Source organism: Aptenodytes patagonicus, chromosome 7 (genome assembly GCF_965638725.1).
Source record: "Aptenodytes patagonicus chromosome 7, bAptPat1.pri.cur, whole genome shotgun sequence".
Lineage (NCBI taxonomy): Eukaryota > Metazoa > Chordata > Aves > Sphenisciformes > Spheniscidae > Aptenodytes > Aptenodytes patagonicus.
In genome coordinates, this window is record NC_134955.1 from 55,275,437 (window position 1) to 55,296,848 (window position 21,412).

At 45.6% G+C, this 21,412-nt stretch overlaps 1 protein-coding gene across 1 annotated transcript in view; it reads left to right on the plus strand.

Moving 5' to 3' along the window:
- Window positions 1-16,909, plus strand: part of RIN3 (Ras and Rab interactor 3) — a 70,121-nt gene extending 53,212 nt beyond the window's left edge. The window contains exons 7-10 of the mRNA XM_076345321.1: window positions 1,746-2,054; window positions 10,822-10,953; window positions 14,395-14,558; window positions 16,491-16,909. Coding sequence (XP_076201436.1) covers window positions 1,746-2,054; window positions 10,822-10,953; window positions 14,395-14,558; window positions 16,491-16,799 — 914 coding nt within the window. The 3' untranslated portion in view covers window positions 16,800-16,909. The remainder of the gene's footprint in view (window positions 1-1,745; window positions 2,055-10,821; window positions 10,954-14,394; window positions 14,559-16,490) is intronic.
- The last annotated feature ends 4,503 nt before the right edge of the window (window positions 16,910-21,412 follow it).

Genomic DNA, 21,412 nt, shown 5'->3' on the forward strand with positions numbered 1-21,412 from the left:
CAATATTCTGTGAGGGAGTAATGTGCTACTTCTCTCCTTGCTAAGAAATGGACTGGCTTGTTTAAGGTTCATTCATGAGGGAATATACAAAGAGCTGTAGGATTTTTTACACCAGTAAAAGCCATACAGCCAGAAAAAGCATGCATGCATGCACTCACACGCTTTTTTGACTTAAAACTGTTTCTTGAGGACCTGAGAACCAATGCAGAGCTATTTATGAGATCCCTAAGTTGGCTTAAAGCAAACTGGGAGCTGGAAGACCCCCAACACAGAACATGGCCAACCACAGAAGTGACCAGGGATTGCAGGGGATCCTGCAGCTCCAGTATTAGGTGGGACCCAGCTAAGTGGTGAGCCAGGACCCAGAGGCACTCAGCTGTCAGTCTCAGCAGGCCCTGCTGACTTCTTTCTCACCTAGCAAAGGCTTCACATGATCCTGCAGTTTCCCCAGCAGAACAGACCTGCTGCCAGCCCCTTGCCATAGCTAGGAGAGGGGAGCTACAGTTTCACTTCTCATGCACCTCATGTAACACCTACAATTTTTGTCCCAATAACCCCTTTCTTCGAGGCAGAGGGGGTGTCAGCACAGAGAAGTCTGTCTTGAATCTTGACTAGGGAAGGTGGAGAAGAGGCAGAAAGAAGTGTCCTTGTTCTGCTTGGTAGAGCTGCATGTGTGCAAGGATCCCCCCACATTCACACAGACACGCCTGGTTAAATCTAGCCCTGTTCACTGGCAGTTCCTTAACAGGATGATATGGCCCAGTCAGCCTAGGGAGGACTGTCTTCTCCTATGGAGGACAGGAATTCCCACTGTGGAAGATTTACCATTTGAATTTGTCCTGCTTTAGGCTGACTGATTCTCTGGATTCTTTAAAATAGTTGCGTTTTGTATACATAAATGTTACTGCCCTCTGTTTCATTCCTCTCCGACTGAGCGGATGAACTCTTTTGCCAGTGACCTTTTTGCCTCAGTGCAGGGGTGACAAGGGGATCCCTTGCAGTCCCTCTAGCTCTGCCTCTGGTTTCTAGGAGTCAGACAACAGACTTTCTCACAGTCTCTCATGCTTCCCTTTGTCTCCTGCTAAATGTTAAGCAAACGCTCAACCCACACAGACTATTTCCTCATCCACAGGTGATGTAAGAGGTGGCTTAAGTATCAGTAAGTTAGAGTCACTTGAGCAGTAAGGGTGAGAAACTTCTGACCAGATGTTGGTGTCTGCCTCTGAGCTGGTGGCTACAGCCCCTTTTCAGTTACTGCAGAGAAAGGGGCGCTTTGAGGATGCAATTGATTTCATCCCAGAGTGAATATCTCAAACAGGTCAGAGGGAGATGTCAGAAGCAACATGAGATTAATCCCACCCGGGCATCTGTAAGGGCAGGACTGTGAAAAGAGGCACAGTTAGGTGACGTTCCTCATCTCTTCCCAGAGTTGGCTCTCCTGCTGCCTGACAGCGCCACGCTGGTCAGCCAGGAGTCAGGCAAAGACAGCAGGGGCTGCTGGTAGCAGGAGCTCTCCTACGGCTCCAGTGGCAGAGACTGCGCATTGATGTTCATCTCAAGCCTATCCAGGACTTCTGGAGGGTGTTGGTAATGAAAGTTTACTTTCTGGGGCGTAATTTCTGTCCCCTACTCACAGCTATGCACTAGTGCATGAATAAGCAACCGCATGCTTTCTTAGGAGTTTTGCTTGCACCTGTACTACTATTATTTATCATGGACTTTTGTGTTCTCCCTTCTCTGTGCAGAAGTGATCGCTGAGACAGCTTTGTACAAATGTGTCCTGAAACCTTTAAAAGAAGCCATTGATTCTTACTTAAAAGAAATCCACAACAAAGATGGATCTTTACAGCAGCTAAAAGAGAACCAGCTTGTGATACAAAACACAACTACCACTGACCTAGGCGTCACGACCAGCGTGCCTGAAACCGTAGTGCTGGAAAAGATCCTTCACAAGTTCACAACCATGCACAAGGCCTACTCCCCAGAAAAGAAGATTGCCATCTTGCTGAAGTCCTGCAAACTCATCTATGACTCCATGGCTCAGGGAAACCCAGGTACAGCACTCCTACTGAAATGGTATCCCTCACTGGTCCTTCTCCATGTATCAAAGGAACAGGGTTTATGATACAGTTGATGTGATAACATTCAGATTGGAGGTAACAGTGATTGTCAGTGTGTTTGGTATCAGCTGTCCACAGGTTGTGTTCAGAATGGGCTGGTTAGTGACTGTGAAGTTCTCTGCACTAATAACAGGTATAAGATGTTACCTGGTTAACTTCAAGCTCCATAACTCCAAAAAACAGATGTCTGTAAGTGTGTTTTTTGGGTAATGTCCTTTTTCCACAGGTCTTCACACAGCTCTCCATAAATCCTCAGAGCTCTGTCCCAGCTTGTAGCAGCTTAATGGTAAATTCTAGGAATGAGTTTTTGGGAAAAGTCTCTTGACTTGGCCTTTAAAAAGTTTTGCCTAAATTGAGGAGGAGATGCAGAATGCTGGTACTGTTTATTACTAATTCCTAATGCTCCAGTAAATTCCAAAAGCCACTACTACGCTTCTTCGGTGTAAGGAAGTATGTGCTCTGAGTATAAAAATAACTTGAGCCTCAGGCCAACCACTAAATGCACACGTTAAGCCCTTGGCCTGCAGACAGGATGCATTTTTGCAGATAGACCAGGAAGCCCCTTCCTCCAAGAATTTGCCTTGCCAGTTTAAGAGCTTTCTTTGTATACTGGTGAGCTGATGACCAGCCATGCATAAATTCGGAGAGAAGCCAGATATTAATTTGCAACAACCTGCAGTTGTTCAAGAACTCACAATCTCCAAAGGTGCTTTTAGCAGTTCTGCTTTATTTTGTACTGACAACAACCTTGGGGCACTCATACAGGAATTGTGTCCCTTCTGAGCCTCACCTCAGGGTCATCCCTTGGGCAGTATGCAGCAAGGTTCAATGACCAATCTAGACACATTAACAGCAGAGCAAGCAGCCACCGCAGGGCTGAGCCTAAACTGCAGGGTGGATAGGACTTCTGACTGTCTTCAAGTATTATGAGAAGATTTGGACACATGTAGGGGAATTTGCTGTAACTTTGTTAAAACAGTTGTGTTAAGTTTGAGAGTAAATTTGGTATAGATCAAAGACTCACATGCCTCATTAAAACTCACATAGGGGAGACAGTCTCCTTCCAATGCTGGTGGTACGTTACATATCTGTCACACCTCAGTTAGCTCAGGGCTGGAACTTCTCTGTTGCAGGAAATGCCATTGTGTCATTTTATGTAACAGAAATTAGGGGTCAGGGAAAGAATTCAAAAAACCCTATATGTTTTAAAAGATTGGCATTCATAAAATCAGAGGATTTCATTGTGGCTTGCTATGCTAACAAAGCGCTTCATTTCGGCCAGCTCAGCTTTTTTCTCATGTTAAGTACTACTGCAAGTGGGGTGTAGGTCGGAAGCTGACTTCACCCCTGTGCGCCTAGTTCCCTCTCCAGTGTATATGATCAGCGATGCATATCAGGGCCTGGTCAGAAGAAAACTGGCCTGACATTAAGGAAATGTACCCCGATGAATTCAGACCAGAAAAAAAGGTTAAGAGGAGGAGAATGCTATAGTCTAACTCCCGGAAGACAGTGGACTCGGAGAGAAATTGAGTGAAACGTCCTGTAGACCCACTTAGAAGTGAAATGTGTGAAACCTCTTCAACAGAATGAACTGACCCCAGATCACTTCAATTTTCCACCTGGCAAAGACAAGCATTCAGCAAACTGAAATATTTTTCTGACAGGGAGTTCCCAGCTGGTGGTGTGCAGAAGCGCATGCTGTGGGCTGCTCAGACCAGATTTCAGCGGGTAGGAATTCTCCTCCTGCTGTCTGCCCATCTTGAGAGCAGCAGCCCAGGGCCCCTTTTCCTTTCAGCCAGCCCTGAGGCAGCGCAGTGCTCTTTGCACAGGAAGAGCAGTGGCCATGCTCGGCTTCCTGTGCAATAGTCTGTTCTTCTTTTAGCTCCTTTTACTCACTGCTGAATTAGAAAGTTCCTTCCTCTTCCAAGATCAGAGCAGGTGGAACACAAAACTAATCCCTCTGCCACAGGACCAAAATCAGTCTACCTGTGTCAGAAAAATTACCTGTTCGGTAACATGATAACTGCATATGTTGTCTGGTTTAATTTGCAATTTGGCAGCTCAGGCCAGGTCTTTATTCACTTTAGGTTGACCGTAGGACAAGCTGATCTGAGAATATGGTTTCATATCTCAAAGCAAAGTGCAAATACCACCAAATCAAGCACCCTTTTTTTTCAGACCCGTATGAAAACACTAGTTTTTTAACATTTTGAGACCCATGTACAGCAGTCCAGGTTTGGCCTGGGTGTCCCAACAGGTACCAAGTTTTCTTTAAAACTAGGGATAGGCTTACTCAGGAACATCTGTGCCTGTGGTAGTGCCCATCTTTGCACTGCTGAAAGAGTCATGAAACTTTGAAGTCAGCCTTGACTGAGTCCATGTATTTTCCAAGTTCTTTGCAAACTTAAATAACAGCAACATATGTCTCCAAGAATGTAAACTACAATCTAAAAATATGTAACCTGCCTGCTAAAAATACTAGGAGTCATTAGTAAGAATAATAGGCATTAAAAGAATAGAAAAAGACGAGTTTGGAAACCCACCCCACCCCCCACAAATTAGCTGGCATTTCTTTGTGGCATTTTTTTATCTGTGCACGAGAAAAAGTAAGAGGTAGGACTCAGGGGGAGCTGTAAGCTCCCAACTCTCTGACTGCTCCTACATTTGGAAAGTATGCCCCAATACCCACAGGGAGAGTTGGGAGCATAGCTGATTTATATAGAAGCACTGTAATCTTATGTAGAAAAAACCTGCTTATTATTTATCTTTCAGAAATACCTTTACTCAGACAAAATGTCAAAGGTATATTGTGTGGTAGGAGTAGAACGAGAATATCTGCTTTTTGCTCTATCAAAAACACAAGTCACACTTGTGGAGTGATAAACAAGATGCAAATCTGCAATACGTGTGGTGTGTACTGGCAGTGGTGAGCCTGGAGCACCCAGCTTTGTGCTCCCTGGGAGCTGCCACTCTGTGGAAGAGAACTGATGGAAAAGCAAAAGAAGAGGAGCAGTAGGCATTGGTTTATGAAGAAATACTGTGTGAGACAAACAGGCCAAACTTGGTCAGTCCATGAGCAGGGAAGATCAGGCATGGAAAGGCTCTAAGCTTAAGTTGGAAGTTTGAAAGATGGAGAGACTGCTTTCTAAGGAGATTCAAGAAGAATGAACAGAGGAACAATTTTCTTACTGCAACATTTTTAACTTGTGGACTACCTAAGGTTATGAAACTTCATTTTTGGAGTATCTAACTGCACAGGGAGCTGGATTATATAGCTCAAAACCAGTTTTGCACTAGTGATTGAGTTGGCTAGGTGACTGGCCCTAAAACATCTGATTTGAAAATTTCTATTGCATAGTTTTGCATGGCTAATGCATAGTCTGCTTTTGGAAAAAGAGGATAGATAGGACATATATTCCATTGGAATATTTCTCTTCCTTAGCTTTTAGGATTAAGTTTGTCATCCCCTATAGAATTGAGCAGCCGGATATTAGTTGCCCTGATGTCCTCCTATATGGCTCTGCAGTTGACAAAGGCACGGACAGGAAGCAGTGTGTCTTCAGTGGGATAGCTGAGCTTGTGAAAAGGAAACTGGCCTCAAATACTTCAGTAGCCAGTGTAGAACCGATGCTAGAAGCTCCTAAAACTAAGTCAGAGCAATCCCACCACACTGCTCATTATCACATTTCACTTCTGAGAAGGAAAATAAAGCTATTCATAACAGTTTGTTGTGGTTTAACCTCAGTCTACAACTGAGCACCACACAGCCACTCGCTCACTCCTTCCCCCCACCTCCCCCGGTGGGATGGGGGAGAGAATTGGAAGAGTAGAAGTGAGAAAAACTTGTGGGTTGAGATAAAAACAGTTTAATAATTGAAATAAAATAATAATAGCAATAATAATAATAATAATGTAATAATAATAATAATAATAATAATACACAAAGCAAGTGATGCACAGTGCAATTGCTCACCACCCGCTGACCGATGCCCAGCCAGTCCCCGAGCAGCGGCCCCCCCGGCCAGCTTTCCCCAGTTTATGTACTGAGCATGATGTCACATGGTATGGAATGTCCCTTTGGCCAGTTTGGCTGTGCCCCCTCCCAGCTTCTTGTGCACCTGCAGCCTTCTCAGTCGGTAGAGCATGGGAAGCTGAAAAGTCCTTGGCTAGTGTAAGCATTACCTAGCAACAACTAAAACATCAGTATGTGATCAACATTGTTCTCATGCTAAATCCAAAACACAGCCTGTACCAGCTACTAAGAAGGAAATTAACTCTATCCCTGCCAAAACCAGGACACAGTTTTACTTTGTTATCTTTAGGAAGAGGATATTTGTATTTAAGTTACTATTAATGAAGGCTGATGGACTAGAGATTATATCTTTTTTCTGGCTAGCTCAATTTCTACAATTGAATTAAAGAGCCAGTTCAAATTTTTCAAGGGGAACGAATTCCTCTGATCTGTGAAACATACATTTCTGAAGTGGATTCATGCTGCCTGCATGTATTAACTCTCTTAATTCAACTATACCATAAATCAAACCTTGCTGAAGTAGTATTGGATAGACAAGAGACAGCAAAATGCTAGTGAGTGGAAGGACAGTCACAATCTTTTCTTATGATCTTGAACAAATCTCAGTTAACCTTTCTGTACCTCAGGTTTCCCAGCTATAAACTGAGGGTAAAATTCGTATTTCCTGGAGAGCTGCTGCTAGACATCATGCCAGTGTTTGTAAAATATTAGAGCAAGGTGCAGAGTATCATCACTGTCTGCTGGTTGTCAGAATATACATGGAGGGAAAAGAAATGCATGAATGTGTTAAAATAGGCTGTAATTTCTTTATGGAGGCTTGGGCAGAATTCCAGTTGCTTTAAATCATGTATTTAATTAATACTCATCTATTCAAGCGCTGCATCCCAGCCAGGAGCTGACGTTGTATTTGCTTTGCTATAAACATAATAGGATGAGTTTGTGGCAGAAGAGAAGGCTTATTTTAAGCTTCTTATAGATGTTTATGAAATAAATGTTTCCTGATCCTGCAGTGAAGAAGGGGAAATAAAGCAAGCAAGTCATATCTGGAGTAGGGCAACACCGCCTTGAACAAGCAAGCTCAGTCCCAGTGTCACTGAGACCACTGGCAGTGTCAGAGCTAGATTTAACTCTGTCAGCTGCAAACATACCCCTCTGTGAGAGACCACAGATGGACTAGACATGCAGATCTGGGAGCTTGGCTCTGGCCCAGATTGAAAGTGGAGCTGAGGAGGCAGCAGCCTGCAGAGAACATCCCTGCTGCAGCTCCCAGATGGACGCTGGTTAGTGCCCTGGTGCCTTTCATGGCACAGGGAGCATGTGGGTTGCAGGATGCTGAGCAGCACCAACCTCTCGGGTGTCTTGGTTCACAGGCATTGTTTCATGTATCTTTCTACCTCCTGCTTCTAGTCATATTTGATTTGCTGACAGCTCCTATTATCCCCATGGATGGACTGAGATACAGGGCACCTCAGGGCCATACTTGGTCTGATGACTGTACATGTCTAAGCTAGCCCCTGTGCCTGCTGTGACATCCAAGGCCAGGAGAACAAGGGGAGGTTCAGAGTCCTGCCCTCTCAGGCACCTGTCCTTGGCTCCATGTGCAGTCAGTGTAAAGAAGCTGTTGCAATGCCTACAAGGAGTAGGCACAATATACCATGCCTGACCTGCCCTAGGCAACACTGGAAGTTTGTGGCAACACATGGAGTCAGAGCCAGGTCCTTGATGATTAGCTTTGCTTTTCTCTTGTTGACACCTACAGCTCCTGCTGACTTCAGCTTTAGCTACAGATGTGGGTATTTAAGAATCAGGCTTCATACTCCCACAAGTGGATTAAAATGATGTCTAGTAATTTATGCAGGTCATAAGCATACAGCATATAGAGAATCAGTACTCTTTCCATTATTGCAGTCAGACATCCCTACTCTGAATTTATTAATCAAAAACAAACTGTGCATCAGATTTTCGTATTTAAGCCATATAAACAGCTGGGAGTCCAATAATAATTCTATGAAATCTTAAAGTTGAGAAAGATTTATAACAAGGGCTGGTGGGCAGAGCAGCTAAATCAGCTTATAGAAATGAGATAGACAGCAATGAAAAATAATTGACTCAGTGCCTGCTTGTACATACAACCACTTCTCAGCCAATAAAAAAGAAATAGAGAGATTCTGTAGGAGTTCTTGAAAAGTGTCCTTTAACTTTCATTTCAGTTGACACTAGAAGTTGATGGCTGGGGACATGGAATTGTTTAGTTCCAAGTTGCTGTTTCCACTCTGCATTTGTTGGTCAGTCCGTTGTCTGGCTGGTGATCTCTTTTGGTGACATTTTATAAAAAAAAAAAACAGCATTTTTTTTCCAGTGGAACTCATGTTGCGAAGTAGCAACTTGAATGCCCTAGCAGACGCAACATGGATTGGTCATGAAACACAAGTGGTAGGGAAGAGAAAATTCTGCTATTGGTGTTGCACTGGAAATCCTTTGGCCTTCAGGAAATCAGAAGCACCCAATCCATGTCGCTGATCAGTAACTACTACATCATAAAGAAAAAGTTTTTAAAGAGGGGGAAAAAATGAGCCTAGCAAACTTTTTCGTACTTCATCTTCCTTTACACTAGTTTTATATATACTACTATATACTTATATATTTTATGTGTGTGTATATATATAGTATATATTTATATACTACTTGTATAGTAGTATATTTATATACTACTTGTATAGTTACAGAACTAACTCTGTCGGCATCTGTTTTACTCAGGTCAAAAGGAGAATAGGGCTTTTCTCTGTGAAGTTTTTCTAGTACATTTTCATGTCTCAGTTGTGTCATCTTGTTTTGCTAGACAATATTAAATAGCTGTAATACTAAGCTGCTTGTATTAAGGTAATATCTATGACAGTAATGAATTGGACCCTTCACAGAGCTGAAGCTTTCAGAGAGACATAAGCCAAGGCAACAACAGACAAAATGTCCGTCCAGATGTCAGTGAAGCAATAAACTCCTTTTATAGTTTGGTTGAAGACCTAAGGCTGTGTCATTTAACTAAAGGCAGCCATAATAAAGCAAACAGAATTGAAAGCGTTAATCCAGCTTTCATTAAATAAATTGTCTATGTTGTGGCATATGTGGACTCTGTTAGAAACAGACTGAGTTACAGCCCTGACAATCTCTCATCCTCCAACACTTTGTTTTAACTGGATCAGCTCTCTGTTCTCTAGATATATTACTGGGTTTATTTTAAAGCCACACTTTTTTTTTTTTTAATCAGGGGCTAAGCTCATGTTTATTTGAGGCTTCAGAAGAATATCTTTCTTTGCCAGTGGAGAATCTGTGTCAGCTATGAATGACAAAAAAGGAAAGCTGACTCATGGCAAAGATTTGAAATAAGTCAGTGGGAACATTTGAGAAATAGGAATTTATGCCCTACCATAGAAGAGCATGTAGACTATGGGCCAAAAATAGCTAGGGCATTAATTTCACCGAAGCTACATCAAGGGTAGTTTTGGTTCTTTGAGGTGAGGCAAACGATTCTCAAGTGAGACACACATGGCCCATGAAACCAACGCATCTAAGTGCTCGGGTGAGGAAAACTGCCCACCATTTGAGGGAGGACATTCGGAATGAAAGAGATCTGGGCTTAGGTTAAGAGGAATGGTCAACTCTGAATGTTGGCAAGATAGGCCTGTTAAGCAACTTGTTATTATGGGTTGTCCATGATGAATTTATGACATGTTGGTGGGAAGTGAAAGCATCTTTGAAATAAGAAAAGTTATCCTTCTGTTCTTTGCGGTTTATGCGGCGAAGCTTCAGTTTGGATTCTATTATAAGTAGTAATTGTAATGATGACTGTTAACATGTATGCTTTTTTGTCCTCAGAGATCCCAAAGAGCTTTTACAGATTACATATAAGATCCATTTGTTGACTTAGTTGATATGAATGTTTTAAGCACAGGAAATCTTGAGCCTAAGAGGATCTGTTCCTGTAGCACCTGCTGCACACCAAGTCCAAAAACTAGTCTAAGTCCAATGTGAAAAGCTTTTTGTTTTCTTAGCTAGATGCCATGGCTGGAAAGATGCTTCCTTTTAGATCCTAGCTCTTGGGAGACTGTTTTAATTAGGAACACGTACCGTGATGTTTTGCCTTCTGAAGGAACATAAACACGGAAGTCCTCAGTCCTAAAGACCACTGTCTCAAATTCTATTTTCTGCTCTTTGGTCCCACACATAGAGCAAACCTAAGAGAATAAATACCCCTAATGCATGTAGACAACTTTGCTGCTTATATTGCAAACCTGAATTGCAGTCTTGATGGCAGTGTCAAATCAGAGGGCTGAGCTGGCAGCCTTTGCACTCTTCACGGATTGTCACTTGTCTGCGATCCATGAAGTTTAAGTTTCTCTTTCTCCAGTTAATAAAGAATGGCAGAAATGGAGCTCACTAAAAATTTTCAAGTTCATATTTTGGGCTTGAAGCAAATTTACTTACTTTTTAAGTGAACTAACTTTCCCTTTTTCAGCATTTTTTCTTTGCCGATGCTTTCAAGCTTTAACTCTTCAGGTAATGTAAGCTAAAGTCTGCAAAGGACATGCTGGGTGAGAACTGTCACTATTGTGTGGGAACGTGTCTTTGTGGTGAGTTTATTGGGACCACTCTGTGTTTCTCTTTGCTCAGGGAAGCCGTATGGTGCAGATGACTTCCTCCCCGTGCTCATGTATGTGTTGGCCCGCAGCAACTTGACTGAAGTCCTTCTGAATGTGGAGTATATGATGGAGCTCATGGACCCTGCTCTGCAGCTAGGGGAAGGTAGAGTACAATGTTTGCTCCTCGGATATTCACTTTGGAAATCATTATTTACCTCGCTTCAGTGTTTGTGAAAGTGGGGCAGCAAGGCTCTGGCTAGGCTTTGTGGATAAGCTTTGGCCAAGCTTTTCAAATCTGAGGCTCTAAAATTACTGTCAAACACTTTAACTGTTTTTAGCAGTGCAGTGCCCTTAGTCACCAGCTAGAAAGGCAGGGACCCAGCCTAAATGAGAACTGAGTTGCTGGATTAGTAAACTAAACAGAGACATCTAGTGTTCCTTGGCCCAAAGGCTGAAAAGTTAAACGATCTTTGCTGAAAATTAAACTGCTGCTGCAATACATTGTGCGGGCACTTTTATTTATTTCAATGAGAAAAGAGGACATTTCTTAAACTGCATTGTATGCCTGGGGCCATACATCATTCTCATGGTCACTCTACTCTTAAATTTGAGTGACCCCTTTGACAATGTTCTCTGGCTGAGTATCATAGTGAGGCAGAGAAAGGAAAGTCGGGTTAGAGAGGATTATTGGGTTTGGATGTGAATAAAGACCTTTGCTCTTAGAGGGATAAATACCCCAGGGAACTGTGGGCCTTTAGTTTCTTAAATATAGCTTGGGAAGCAAATGCTACTAACAGTGACAGGGCTACGCACTCTGAATTAGGAACACAGATCATTTTTCACCAAGTAGTCACTAAACCAATAAAATGGGTTTTATTTTAGACTTTGTTTTGGTAAGTACTGAGGTTCTAGAAAGGAGTCTTGGATGAACAACAGCAGACTAATTTTATTTATATTAATTGGAGATACAAGTCTGTAACTAAGAGCACGTCATCCCAGCACAGTGCAGAGGTGGGCAAAAGTAAGTACTAACAGAATGAACACTAGCAATGCAATCGTATTAGTGAGGGGTTTCTGCACAGGCTAATTTTCCTGCTGAAAAGAATTGTTAGCAGACAATTGCTGACATAACTAAGCTGGTTTTGGTGACTACGCTACCCACAGGTTCTTAATTTCACAAGGGCACACTACCAGGCTGGTTACAGAAGTCAGCTGAGTTGGGGAGCTCAGGGTATCGAAGGCAAAGCTGGCTGGAAGTTCTCTTAAGTGAAAGATGCAAGGACTGTGTGAAAGGTGCACTCCAGTCAAAGGGGAAAAATTTTGTGAGGGAGTTCAAGATCAAACTGGCTGAATAATCACATCAGAAAGGAGACTGGGAGTAGCTGCAGATACAGGGAACGGAAAAAAAAGAACGTCTCAGTGAAGACAGCTCTGAGATCGCAAAGCGCAGGGCTAAAACGGGAACTGGCAAAAGTTAACTTGAGTTAGGCCTTTCAAAGTTAAATGGCAAAAGATGATTCAGGCACAGAAATAAAAGGAAAAAAAGGAAAGCAGAAGTGAGAAAACTGAAATTATGTCAGGTCAATACACAAAATCATTTAAATCTGGCCTCCAAATTAAAAAATTACTTTGAATGAATTTTATAACAACAGTGATGTTGACTACTGGGGCAAAGGCAAGGACAGATGATGGGGAATGACTGTGTGGAAATGAAGATACTGGAAAGTGGAAGAAAAATTAATTCTTGAAGAAGATGTAATGAATTCCTGTCGTGGGGGACTGGGAGATCTTCCTCTCTGGAATCTGAGGGAAGGGATACACCAGGTCGTGGGTCCCATCACAGGGACCCCTGACTCTGCCAGAGCAGGAGAAATACTGAACGACAGACGAGGGAGGGTAGTAACTATATTTAAGAGGGGAAGAGTGGCACTCGCAGGCTTGTTAGCCTGTTCTCAGCAGCACTTTGTGGGAGACAGTAAAGAAAAAGAGAGTGTTTTTAGTGTATGCAGACCCACATAGTTATGGGACGTTCCTCATTGGATCCACCTGAGTACAGAAAGTCAAATGGCAATGTCTTGGCTTCTCCTCTCCTACACCAAACTTTAATGGTGCTCTAAAAATACTGCTCTTAAATAAAATGCTGTCTTAGCCACCACTTACGCAACCAACCACAATGACTGCGGAGCTCATCAGAGCCTAAGGAAAGGCTACGAAACCCCAGGCTGGCTGGTGCGAGGTTTGGGTGATGTGGAAGTGCCATCTAGAGGCAACTGCAATTATTATGACATTTATTAAAAACAGGGAGCTCCGCCCAGCTGATGAGTAATTTTTAATTCTCCCTGTTTTCCTGGCTCCCGGGGCGAGGGAAGCAGCAGCAGGGGATTGTGCAGAGGCCGGGGCAGTGGGCCCGGCTTGGTGTGGGGCTCGCAGGCGACACTGGCCCCCGCCGAGGCCTGGCCTCTCGCCCTGCTTCAGGCCAGGAGTGCTCTCGCCTGGAGGCCCAGGGGACACATCCCCATCCCCGCTGCCTCTGGGACACTGCGCTGCTGCTCGAGCAGCTCTGCAGGCTGATTCCTTCCCTGTGTTCAGAGGAGACCCTGGCCCGAGCCTCTCGCTCGTCAGCGGAGCTGAGCCTGGGAGGCAGCTGGGAAAATGAGCACTTTTAATTAACGTGGCGCTGGGGCCATGCCCTGGCATGGGGCTGCCCCGCAACCAAAGCAGCAGCTTCCTCATATTCAACTCTGTCCTCTTATCAGGGCTTATCTTCATCTCTGTTGATGAAGCCTGTTCTTATCATGGTCCAGCTGCTTCCCTGGCTGCTGCACTTGGTTATTTATTACCTGCTGCAGCCAACGCCACAGCAGTCAGGGAGTTTCTGACTGGCTGTGGGCTTTTACCGCTTTATCCCCTCTTTCTCTGCTTTACCAAGATTTATCCCACAACTCTGAACAGTCCAGGAATTACTCTCAGCCAAACGTCTGGGCTCCCTGTCTTGTCGATAGAGATGGAGGGAGTAGAGGGTAACTCGTCCTTGCAGGTCTGAGCCATCCTTCAACGGTGCTGAGCCCACAGGGGACCCGGGCTCTAAATATTTCAGCAATGCAGCTAGAGTTGGAGGGGCTGAATCCAGGCCTTGTACTTTTCCTACAGAGCACACTATGATTGTTACTATTTCTTTGCATTATGGGGACTGCTCAGGAGCCCAAATTACAGACCTGTTGCACTGGCCCTGCTGAACACAACAAAAAGATGGCCATGCCCCAAAGAATAAACCGTCTGTGGTCAAAGACGTTGGTTTGGGTTTGTTTGTGAAAGCAGCCTTTGTAGTAGTTTACCTTCAGTCTGTGTTTCCTCCTAGGGCATCTACAGCCTCAGCAGTCTGGGCAGTGACATTGCTGTGAAGCAGAAGGGGGTGGAGGACACTGGTCGTTAGGTCTCCTTTCTCTTGGGTTAACATCAGACACTCCTGCATTCCCTGCAGCGAGGCACAGACAGCGCAGGTGTTAGCCAGCTGCCACTGCACAGGCACAAGCAGGCAGGATGGAAGTGGAAATGAATGGCCCGTGCTGGTGTGATGTTCATACAAGACATTCTCCTTTCTCAGGCTCCTATTATTTAACCACCACCTATGGGGCCCTGGAGCACATCAAGAGCTACGACAAAATCACTGTCACACGGCAGCTGAGCATGGAGGTGCAGGACTCCATTCACCGCTGGGAGCGACGGAGGACACTGAACAAGGCCCGGGCTTCCCGCTCATCAGTGCAGGTAGCTGGCATTATTTTCTAGGGAAAAAGCCTGGAAGATGAACATGCTGTCTCCATACTTAATAATTTTTAATATGATAATTATTTTAAAACAAAATTAACCTAAATCACTGTTAAAAAACAAGAGTACATATGGTGCAAGATTTCCAAGTCTTAAAAAACCACACCTCATTTGAAATATATATTACTTACAAAATGCATTTTGAAGTCTTGAAGTATCCTCATAACAATATAATTTTAAATATGACTGCAGAGTGATTTCATTGTCCATTCTTGAAGGAGGCGTGCTGGGAGCTTTCCCATGTGGAGCTGCGGTGGGGAGGCAGGGAGCCCCTCTTCTCCACCACTGGGGAAATCATGGGCTAAGCTGAGGAGATGTGAGCGGGCTACGCAGGGGCGGTTCCTAGATGGCATAAAGCTGTAGGAGCACCTGAGACATCCCAAGGGCCAGTCAGACAAGCATCTTCCCGAGCCTGCCTTCTCCTGTCCAGCGGCAGGGAAGACCCAACAATGTCTGGTTAGCTTTGAAGCCCATGCTGTGTATGGCCTGGCGAAGACCTCCCCGTGCACCAGTGGGAGAGGGTCCCAGGAGGGATGGGTGCTCTGGGCCTCCAGCCATGGTGAGGCTGGGTGCTGGACCAGGCAGTCGGGATGCTCTGCCAGCCCCATGTCCTGTGATCAAATTGTCACCCACGGGGAGGCAGCAAAGGCCACATCTCAGGTTCTCTAAAGCCTTCACAGTGCAAAACTGAAAATTGTGAATGCTGAGGGGAAAGCCAGGGGAAAGTCTCCTGAGGGGGAGACACAGTCCCTATAGCCCTGTGAAAGCATGGAGTTGAATATGTTTCCCATATTGCAGTCAAAACAGCCCCTGATGATCTCAGAACTTGTGAATGGTGGATGGGATACACCAAATACCCATCCAGCCCTGAGTGCTGCTCTGGCAGTAGCTCATAGCAAGTACCTAGCATGGAGCATAATAGCTGAGCGAGCAAATGCCACATTTCCCCAGAAGATTCCCACCACCTCCAGCAGCGTAAGGGACATTTTCCATTCCTTTGAATGAGGGGTAATATCAGAGACATGCAAACCCATCCTGGCAGAGATAAACAGCTTGCTGATGTGTTCAGCATGCCTGCACATCCCTCTGGCTGCCTTAATCATCTGCAGTGATACTCCATAAATGCAGTCTGGAAACCCATAGTCTACATATTTGGCAAATTTCACTTCTGCATTTCTGACCAAAATGGCTGGGAATTTTTTTGAACTTCACAGATACATATTAAACACATGGGTTCCACCTTGACAAAAAGGTCTCTAGATTCTGTTCTTCATGAGTTCAGCAAGAGGAAAGTCATCCCAACAGTCATTACTGCCTGAAACAGGATACAAGTAAATCAGCCTCCTCAGCATAACTTCTTCCTCTGTTTCCTTACTGATGGAAGGAAGTTTGGAGGACATATTCTCAAGGTGCTGTTTGGGTGACGGTGGAGTCACAAGGGTCACCACCCTCCCAGGCCTTTCCTGTTTCTGTGAGATGGTGTTTTCAGGCCAGATCTCTGAGGTTTTTGGCTTGTTATTCTGGTCTGTTACTTCTTTGCATCCTATTTCTTCAGGAGCTGTAGAAAGGTGGGAGAAGGAACTGTTGCAGACTGCTCATTAATGATATTCACCAAAATCAGAAAAAAGCTTTCACTCATGTGTCTTTACAGGGCTAATTATTTGACTAAGTGTTTGTTTAAGTATTTGCTGATTCAGAGCTTGTTCGTCAGAGGGGAGAAAGGAGAGAATAACTGGGGCATTGGAGGATGACTGGAGGATATTTGGGAGCATTTAGGAGCTCTAGGCAGCTAGACCTTTGCGCTGAATTCTGCCTCCTTCAGTCCCAAGTCACTGTGTTAACCGCAAGATCTATCCTCATGTTTCTCTTCAGGATTTCATCTCTATCTCCTTTCTGGAAATCGGTGCTCAGTCAAGGACACTTGCTTCCCGGAACGACACCACAGCTGAGCAGCTGAGCCAGCAGTGTGCCGAAAAGTTTGAAGTCTCCCATCCCAAGGATTATGGACTCTTTGTTTATGTTGATGACCAGTGGCTGCAGCTGGACAAAGATGCCCTTCCTCACCATATCAAAGCCTCTCTGCTGAAGAGTGAAACCAAGAAAGATTTCCATTTTATTTATAAACCAATAGACCATAAAACCCCACCAGTTCCAATTGTCAAAGAATCAGACTTTCCCTAAGGGCCGTGCTGCTCTTTTGTTGTGTTTGCTGTCATCCTGGAAGGGCTGGATAGTTTATCTCATGAGATCCTCTGGTATCTGCAGACCTCAGAAGGTCTCTGGAGCGTGGCCTTCAACACAGGGCAGATGTGCTAAATGTAGATGCTCTCTGAATACAGAGCATTTCTCAGCAGAGTTCATTTGCAGAAATAAAAGAAGCATTCAGGAGAACATTCATCCTCTGGAAAACTTGAAGTATCAAACCTCAGAACCTCCCGCTGGCAACGAGCCGACGCCGCAGAATGTAAATGGACAGTGGAGAAAATCCAGAGATCTTGCAGAAAAGTGGACATTTACTCCATAATAAATTATGGCAGGTCTGAATCACCTCTGTGCACAAGGCCTGTGAAAGGTCTGCACACACCTCGATGCTATCTGGAGGTAAGACTGCATTTACGCCTTACAGTATCTGTTCACCCAGTTTGAATAAACTGAGTCTTGTCTGATGTATTCAGTGGCATAGGGTTGCCACCTGTAGCAGAACTCCATCTCTGTCTTGCTGTCTACAACATGTCATTGCCTTTGAAATCCACGTAATTACAGACCATGCAAGATGATCCTGTACCTTCACCAATAATACATTTTCTGCCATCTATTTGTCACTGAAATCGGGTAGCATAGGCATTTTCATCATGTATTTTTCTTAAAGATTGAAAGTCTTCACCATCAGTTTTACATGTACAGCAGTTTTAATCACATTGGTTGTATGATAGTGTCTGGTTAATTGTATATTTATTTCCATGTGCGATATGGTGCAATTATTTTAAAATAAGCGTTTGTAAAGAACTTAATAATTTGCCCTGTGTAGCAAACCAGATTAAAATTTGAAAGTCAAGAAGAGCTAGAATTAAATACCTGTCCCTTTTTACCCGGATGTCATTTTCTCTAGTGTTTTCATATCTGTAAGTCCCACCAGGTTATTACTTTAATAAATTCAGGCTGTTGCAGACAGAACTTGCTAATTCTCCTTTCTACCTGTGCTTTCAGTCATTCAGTCATTGCAGACTTAAATTTCCCTGCAAACCTAAATTCCCACAGAATAAATTGAACCAATGCAAAAGTGCATTTCATGAAGTTTGAAAACAAATTTTCGGGATTGGGTAATGGTAGCAGGAGCCTTAATTGCAAGACAGATCCATGTCTTCTGGGTGCCTTTATTCAGGCAAGATTCCCACTGCGAACACAAGATACTGGATTGTCTGCATGCAGGAGGCAAGTAACCTCTACTGCAGCTACACAAACTTGGGATCAGGCCTAGCAAATCTCTGATTAGAAAGAAAGGGTGTTTTACTGTGGGTTTTGCTCAAAGTTGCTATTGTTTCCTCCCATTAACATTCAAAAAAGAATTGGGACACATTGGGCCAAGTTGCCCAAGGTCCGTGCCTTACTCCCGAAGCTCCAAAGGTAAAATGGTATTGCATGTAGCTGGTCACTCTTTCAGTCTCTGGGGCTTGAAATGTCCACATCTACGTGCCCCAGCTGTAGCATGCACTGGCCAAATCTGTATACAGATAGCAAACCAGTGCTGTGCATCTGCCAGCTTGGGCTGCATGCATGACTTGTGGGGAAGGGACAACAACCAGGGATGAGGAACAGTGAATAACAGCAATCTCAGTTTCGAGGACATCATGTGCAGAGCTTGCAGTGTGTGACACCGGCACTGAGCTGACTCCAAATTCATGGTTATTTGCTCATGTGCAGCTGTCTGCACCTCCACCTTGCCTCTGGGCAACACACCTGCAGGGTGCCAGAGCTGAACTCCTCCCTCGCGCTGCCATTAGCCTCTTGCAGGGCAGTGCATTCCTGTTGGGAGCCTGTGCTGCTCTCAGGGTGGCACTCGGGATGCCATGACCAAACCTGAGATACAGGTTTCCAGTACCGATCTGACTGAGGAGATGCTGCTCTCAGGGCCCTGAGGGCACTCACAGGCGTTGCTTCCTCCGGTGCCTCCCCAGGGCTACCCCACCCGGCCCACAGCCCAGGACCCCATTTCAGCCTCCCAGGGCTGTCAGCCCCTGCCCCAGTGATGCTGCAGCAAGGCTGGTCTCCAGCTCCCCACAGCTATGTCCCAGCCCAGCCTCAGCCTGTCCCCATCCCCAGGGAGGTGTCCAATGCCCAGAACTGGGGCTGCCCCTGGTGCTCCCCGCTGTCCCACTCCTGGCTGTAGCAGTGGAACAGGCCCCCAGGGAGCCCCCATGGCCCCAGGAGCTGCTGGCCTCTCTGTCCCAACAGCAGCTTCCCCACATCCATCCTGCAGGCTGCAGCAAGGACATCAGCTCTTGCCCTTCTGCCGCGCTGCCCTGGATGTCGTGTGCCAATGGCTGGGCGGCAGGCCCTCACCAGGTGGCTGGGTACAGGGTCCCCTGGGTGCTCTGGCTGTGAGGCAACATGTCCTCACCCTGCCTGGCTCCTCGGCCCACCACTATCCCTGCGTGTTGAGCGAGCTCATGGTAGTTTCCCTCGCTGGTGGAAGCACTGCCAGTAAATCCCTGACACATAGCACAGAGAGGCCGGTTGCCCTGTTTCCACTGCAGGTATCAACACTGATGTCCATATGTCCTGAGGGCTGACCTGCTCTGTGTTGGCCATACTGAGCACGATCTCGACTGTCACCCCGGGGCTGTGGCAGCTGGAGGGTCCAACCTCTGGGCAGCACCACTTATGAACCTTCCTTTTTTCTCAAACCTAGCCCCACCTCTAAATCCTCTGTTTTGCACCCACTCTCCCAAAGAAGACCCGCCCCCTGCTTCTCGCCTTCCTTCCCCACCTAAACCATGGGCCCAGACTAGCTCTCTGGCCCACCTCCCACAGGCCTCCTCACCCTGCCTTGGTAAGACTCCAAGCCATGTACCCACCTCATGACCCAGAGATATAGGGGGTCTGACCAGCAGCTTAGTTCTGCCGTGGCTGCTGCAAGTTATTTTAAGCCCCAGGAGCAAAGATGCATATGTCTGCCAAAGTCCTTGGCCTGATCAGGTTATCTTTATGCTGTAACATTCACAGTTAATGAGCCTAAAGTAATCTGATGGGGATGAGGCTAAAATACAAACATGCAAGGAAGGAAGCTAGGACTGATCTTCTGCTGGGTATTTCCAGAGAGCAACCAGACTTTGCACTGGCCAGGGTCGAGCAACAGATTGATGAAGTGAAGCGCTCCAGCACCTCGCAGCATCCTGGGACATCTGAGTCAGCAGCTGGACCTCGGGGCAAGGGGGAACCACAGATTATACGGCTGGTCAGTGGAGCCTGTGGAAACTGTGACAGTGCTAAATCACTGCAATCCAAATGGGCTCAGATTAAAATTTACCAAAGCCTAGTCCCAAAATCAGACCTGCAGATCCCGGTTTTCAAAATGCAAAGAGTGCCAGCTGAATTTCTGAGCCTTTTACAAAGGCTCTCAAATTGCACATGCAACATTTTCCTCTGACATAACAGCAGCAAAGCTCTGATTTGATTTGCAAATGTTGTCATGGCTCTCCCGAACTCAGAGATTATTGACAGTAATGCAAGTTACTGTGCCTGGCTGTGAGCTGCCTGGAAGGAAATCCCTGTGCTGGGGCTCAGTCTAGAGCAGGGCTTGCTCAGAGGCCATGGGGCACCTGGTCTGTTTGGTCACATTATATAAACCACCAGCAACAACTTTGCTAAACATACATCTCTGGGGTACAGGGGTGACCTGGCTCCTCCAATGCCTGACCACAGCTGTGCCTTGTCAGGGAACGCAAGCTGGGAGATGACCCAGATGACGGGATCCTGGAGAACCCAGGACAGAGGCAGTTGCCGCCTCTCCGGCCTCACAGCTCAGCGTTGGGGCTCAGGCTCTGCCTGTGCCGGGGTCATGCAGAAACAGCCTGTCTGGAACAAACGTGCTGTTGTTTTGGTGATCCTGGCAAAGCTCTGAGTCCCCAGCATGGAGACTGCTGGAGCGGTTCAGCATGTCCCTCCCTCTGGACCCTGGTGGCCAGGGTCCTGCGCTGCTTTGGGCTGGTATCTGACATTTCGGGTGGTGAGAAAAAAAATGTCAAATGTGGGAATGAAATGGGCGTTTTTAAATGCTCCGTGGGATTTTATTCATTTGCTTTGCCATGGGGTTTCCTCATGCTGCAGCCCAGGCGAGGAGGAAGCAGTCCAGGCTGGTGATCTGCAGCCTCCCCTGGTTAGTCAAGATGGTCGAGCTGTGACTCATGCTCTGGCCCTCACATGAGCCATCAGCAGACAGGAGTGTTTCAGGAGACTTTGACCAAGTAGGGTTGTGCAATCCAGCCAAGGCCTCCTCAAACACTTGTTTGCAGAGAAATGTTGTGCAATGACCACTCATTTACTCACAAGGAAAGGATCCCAGCGTGAGAGAGGAAGAGGGAGACCTGCTGAACCCAGCAACTTCTGCAAAGAAAAAACAAAAAGCCCATGTGGCCACTTGGTGCACAGAGCTGATTTAACGCCACTTTACACCCAGTGATACAATCTGTCAATAATTCACTGAAATAATTACACCGGCAGGTCATGTATATCCTAAAAAAAAAGCCATTGAAATCAAAGGCAGTTTTCCTGCTGAATTCAAGGCTTCTGGGCCT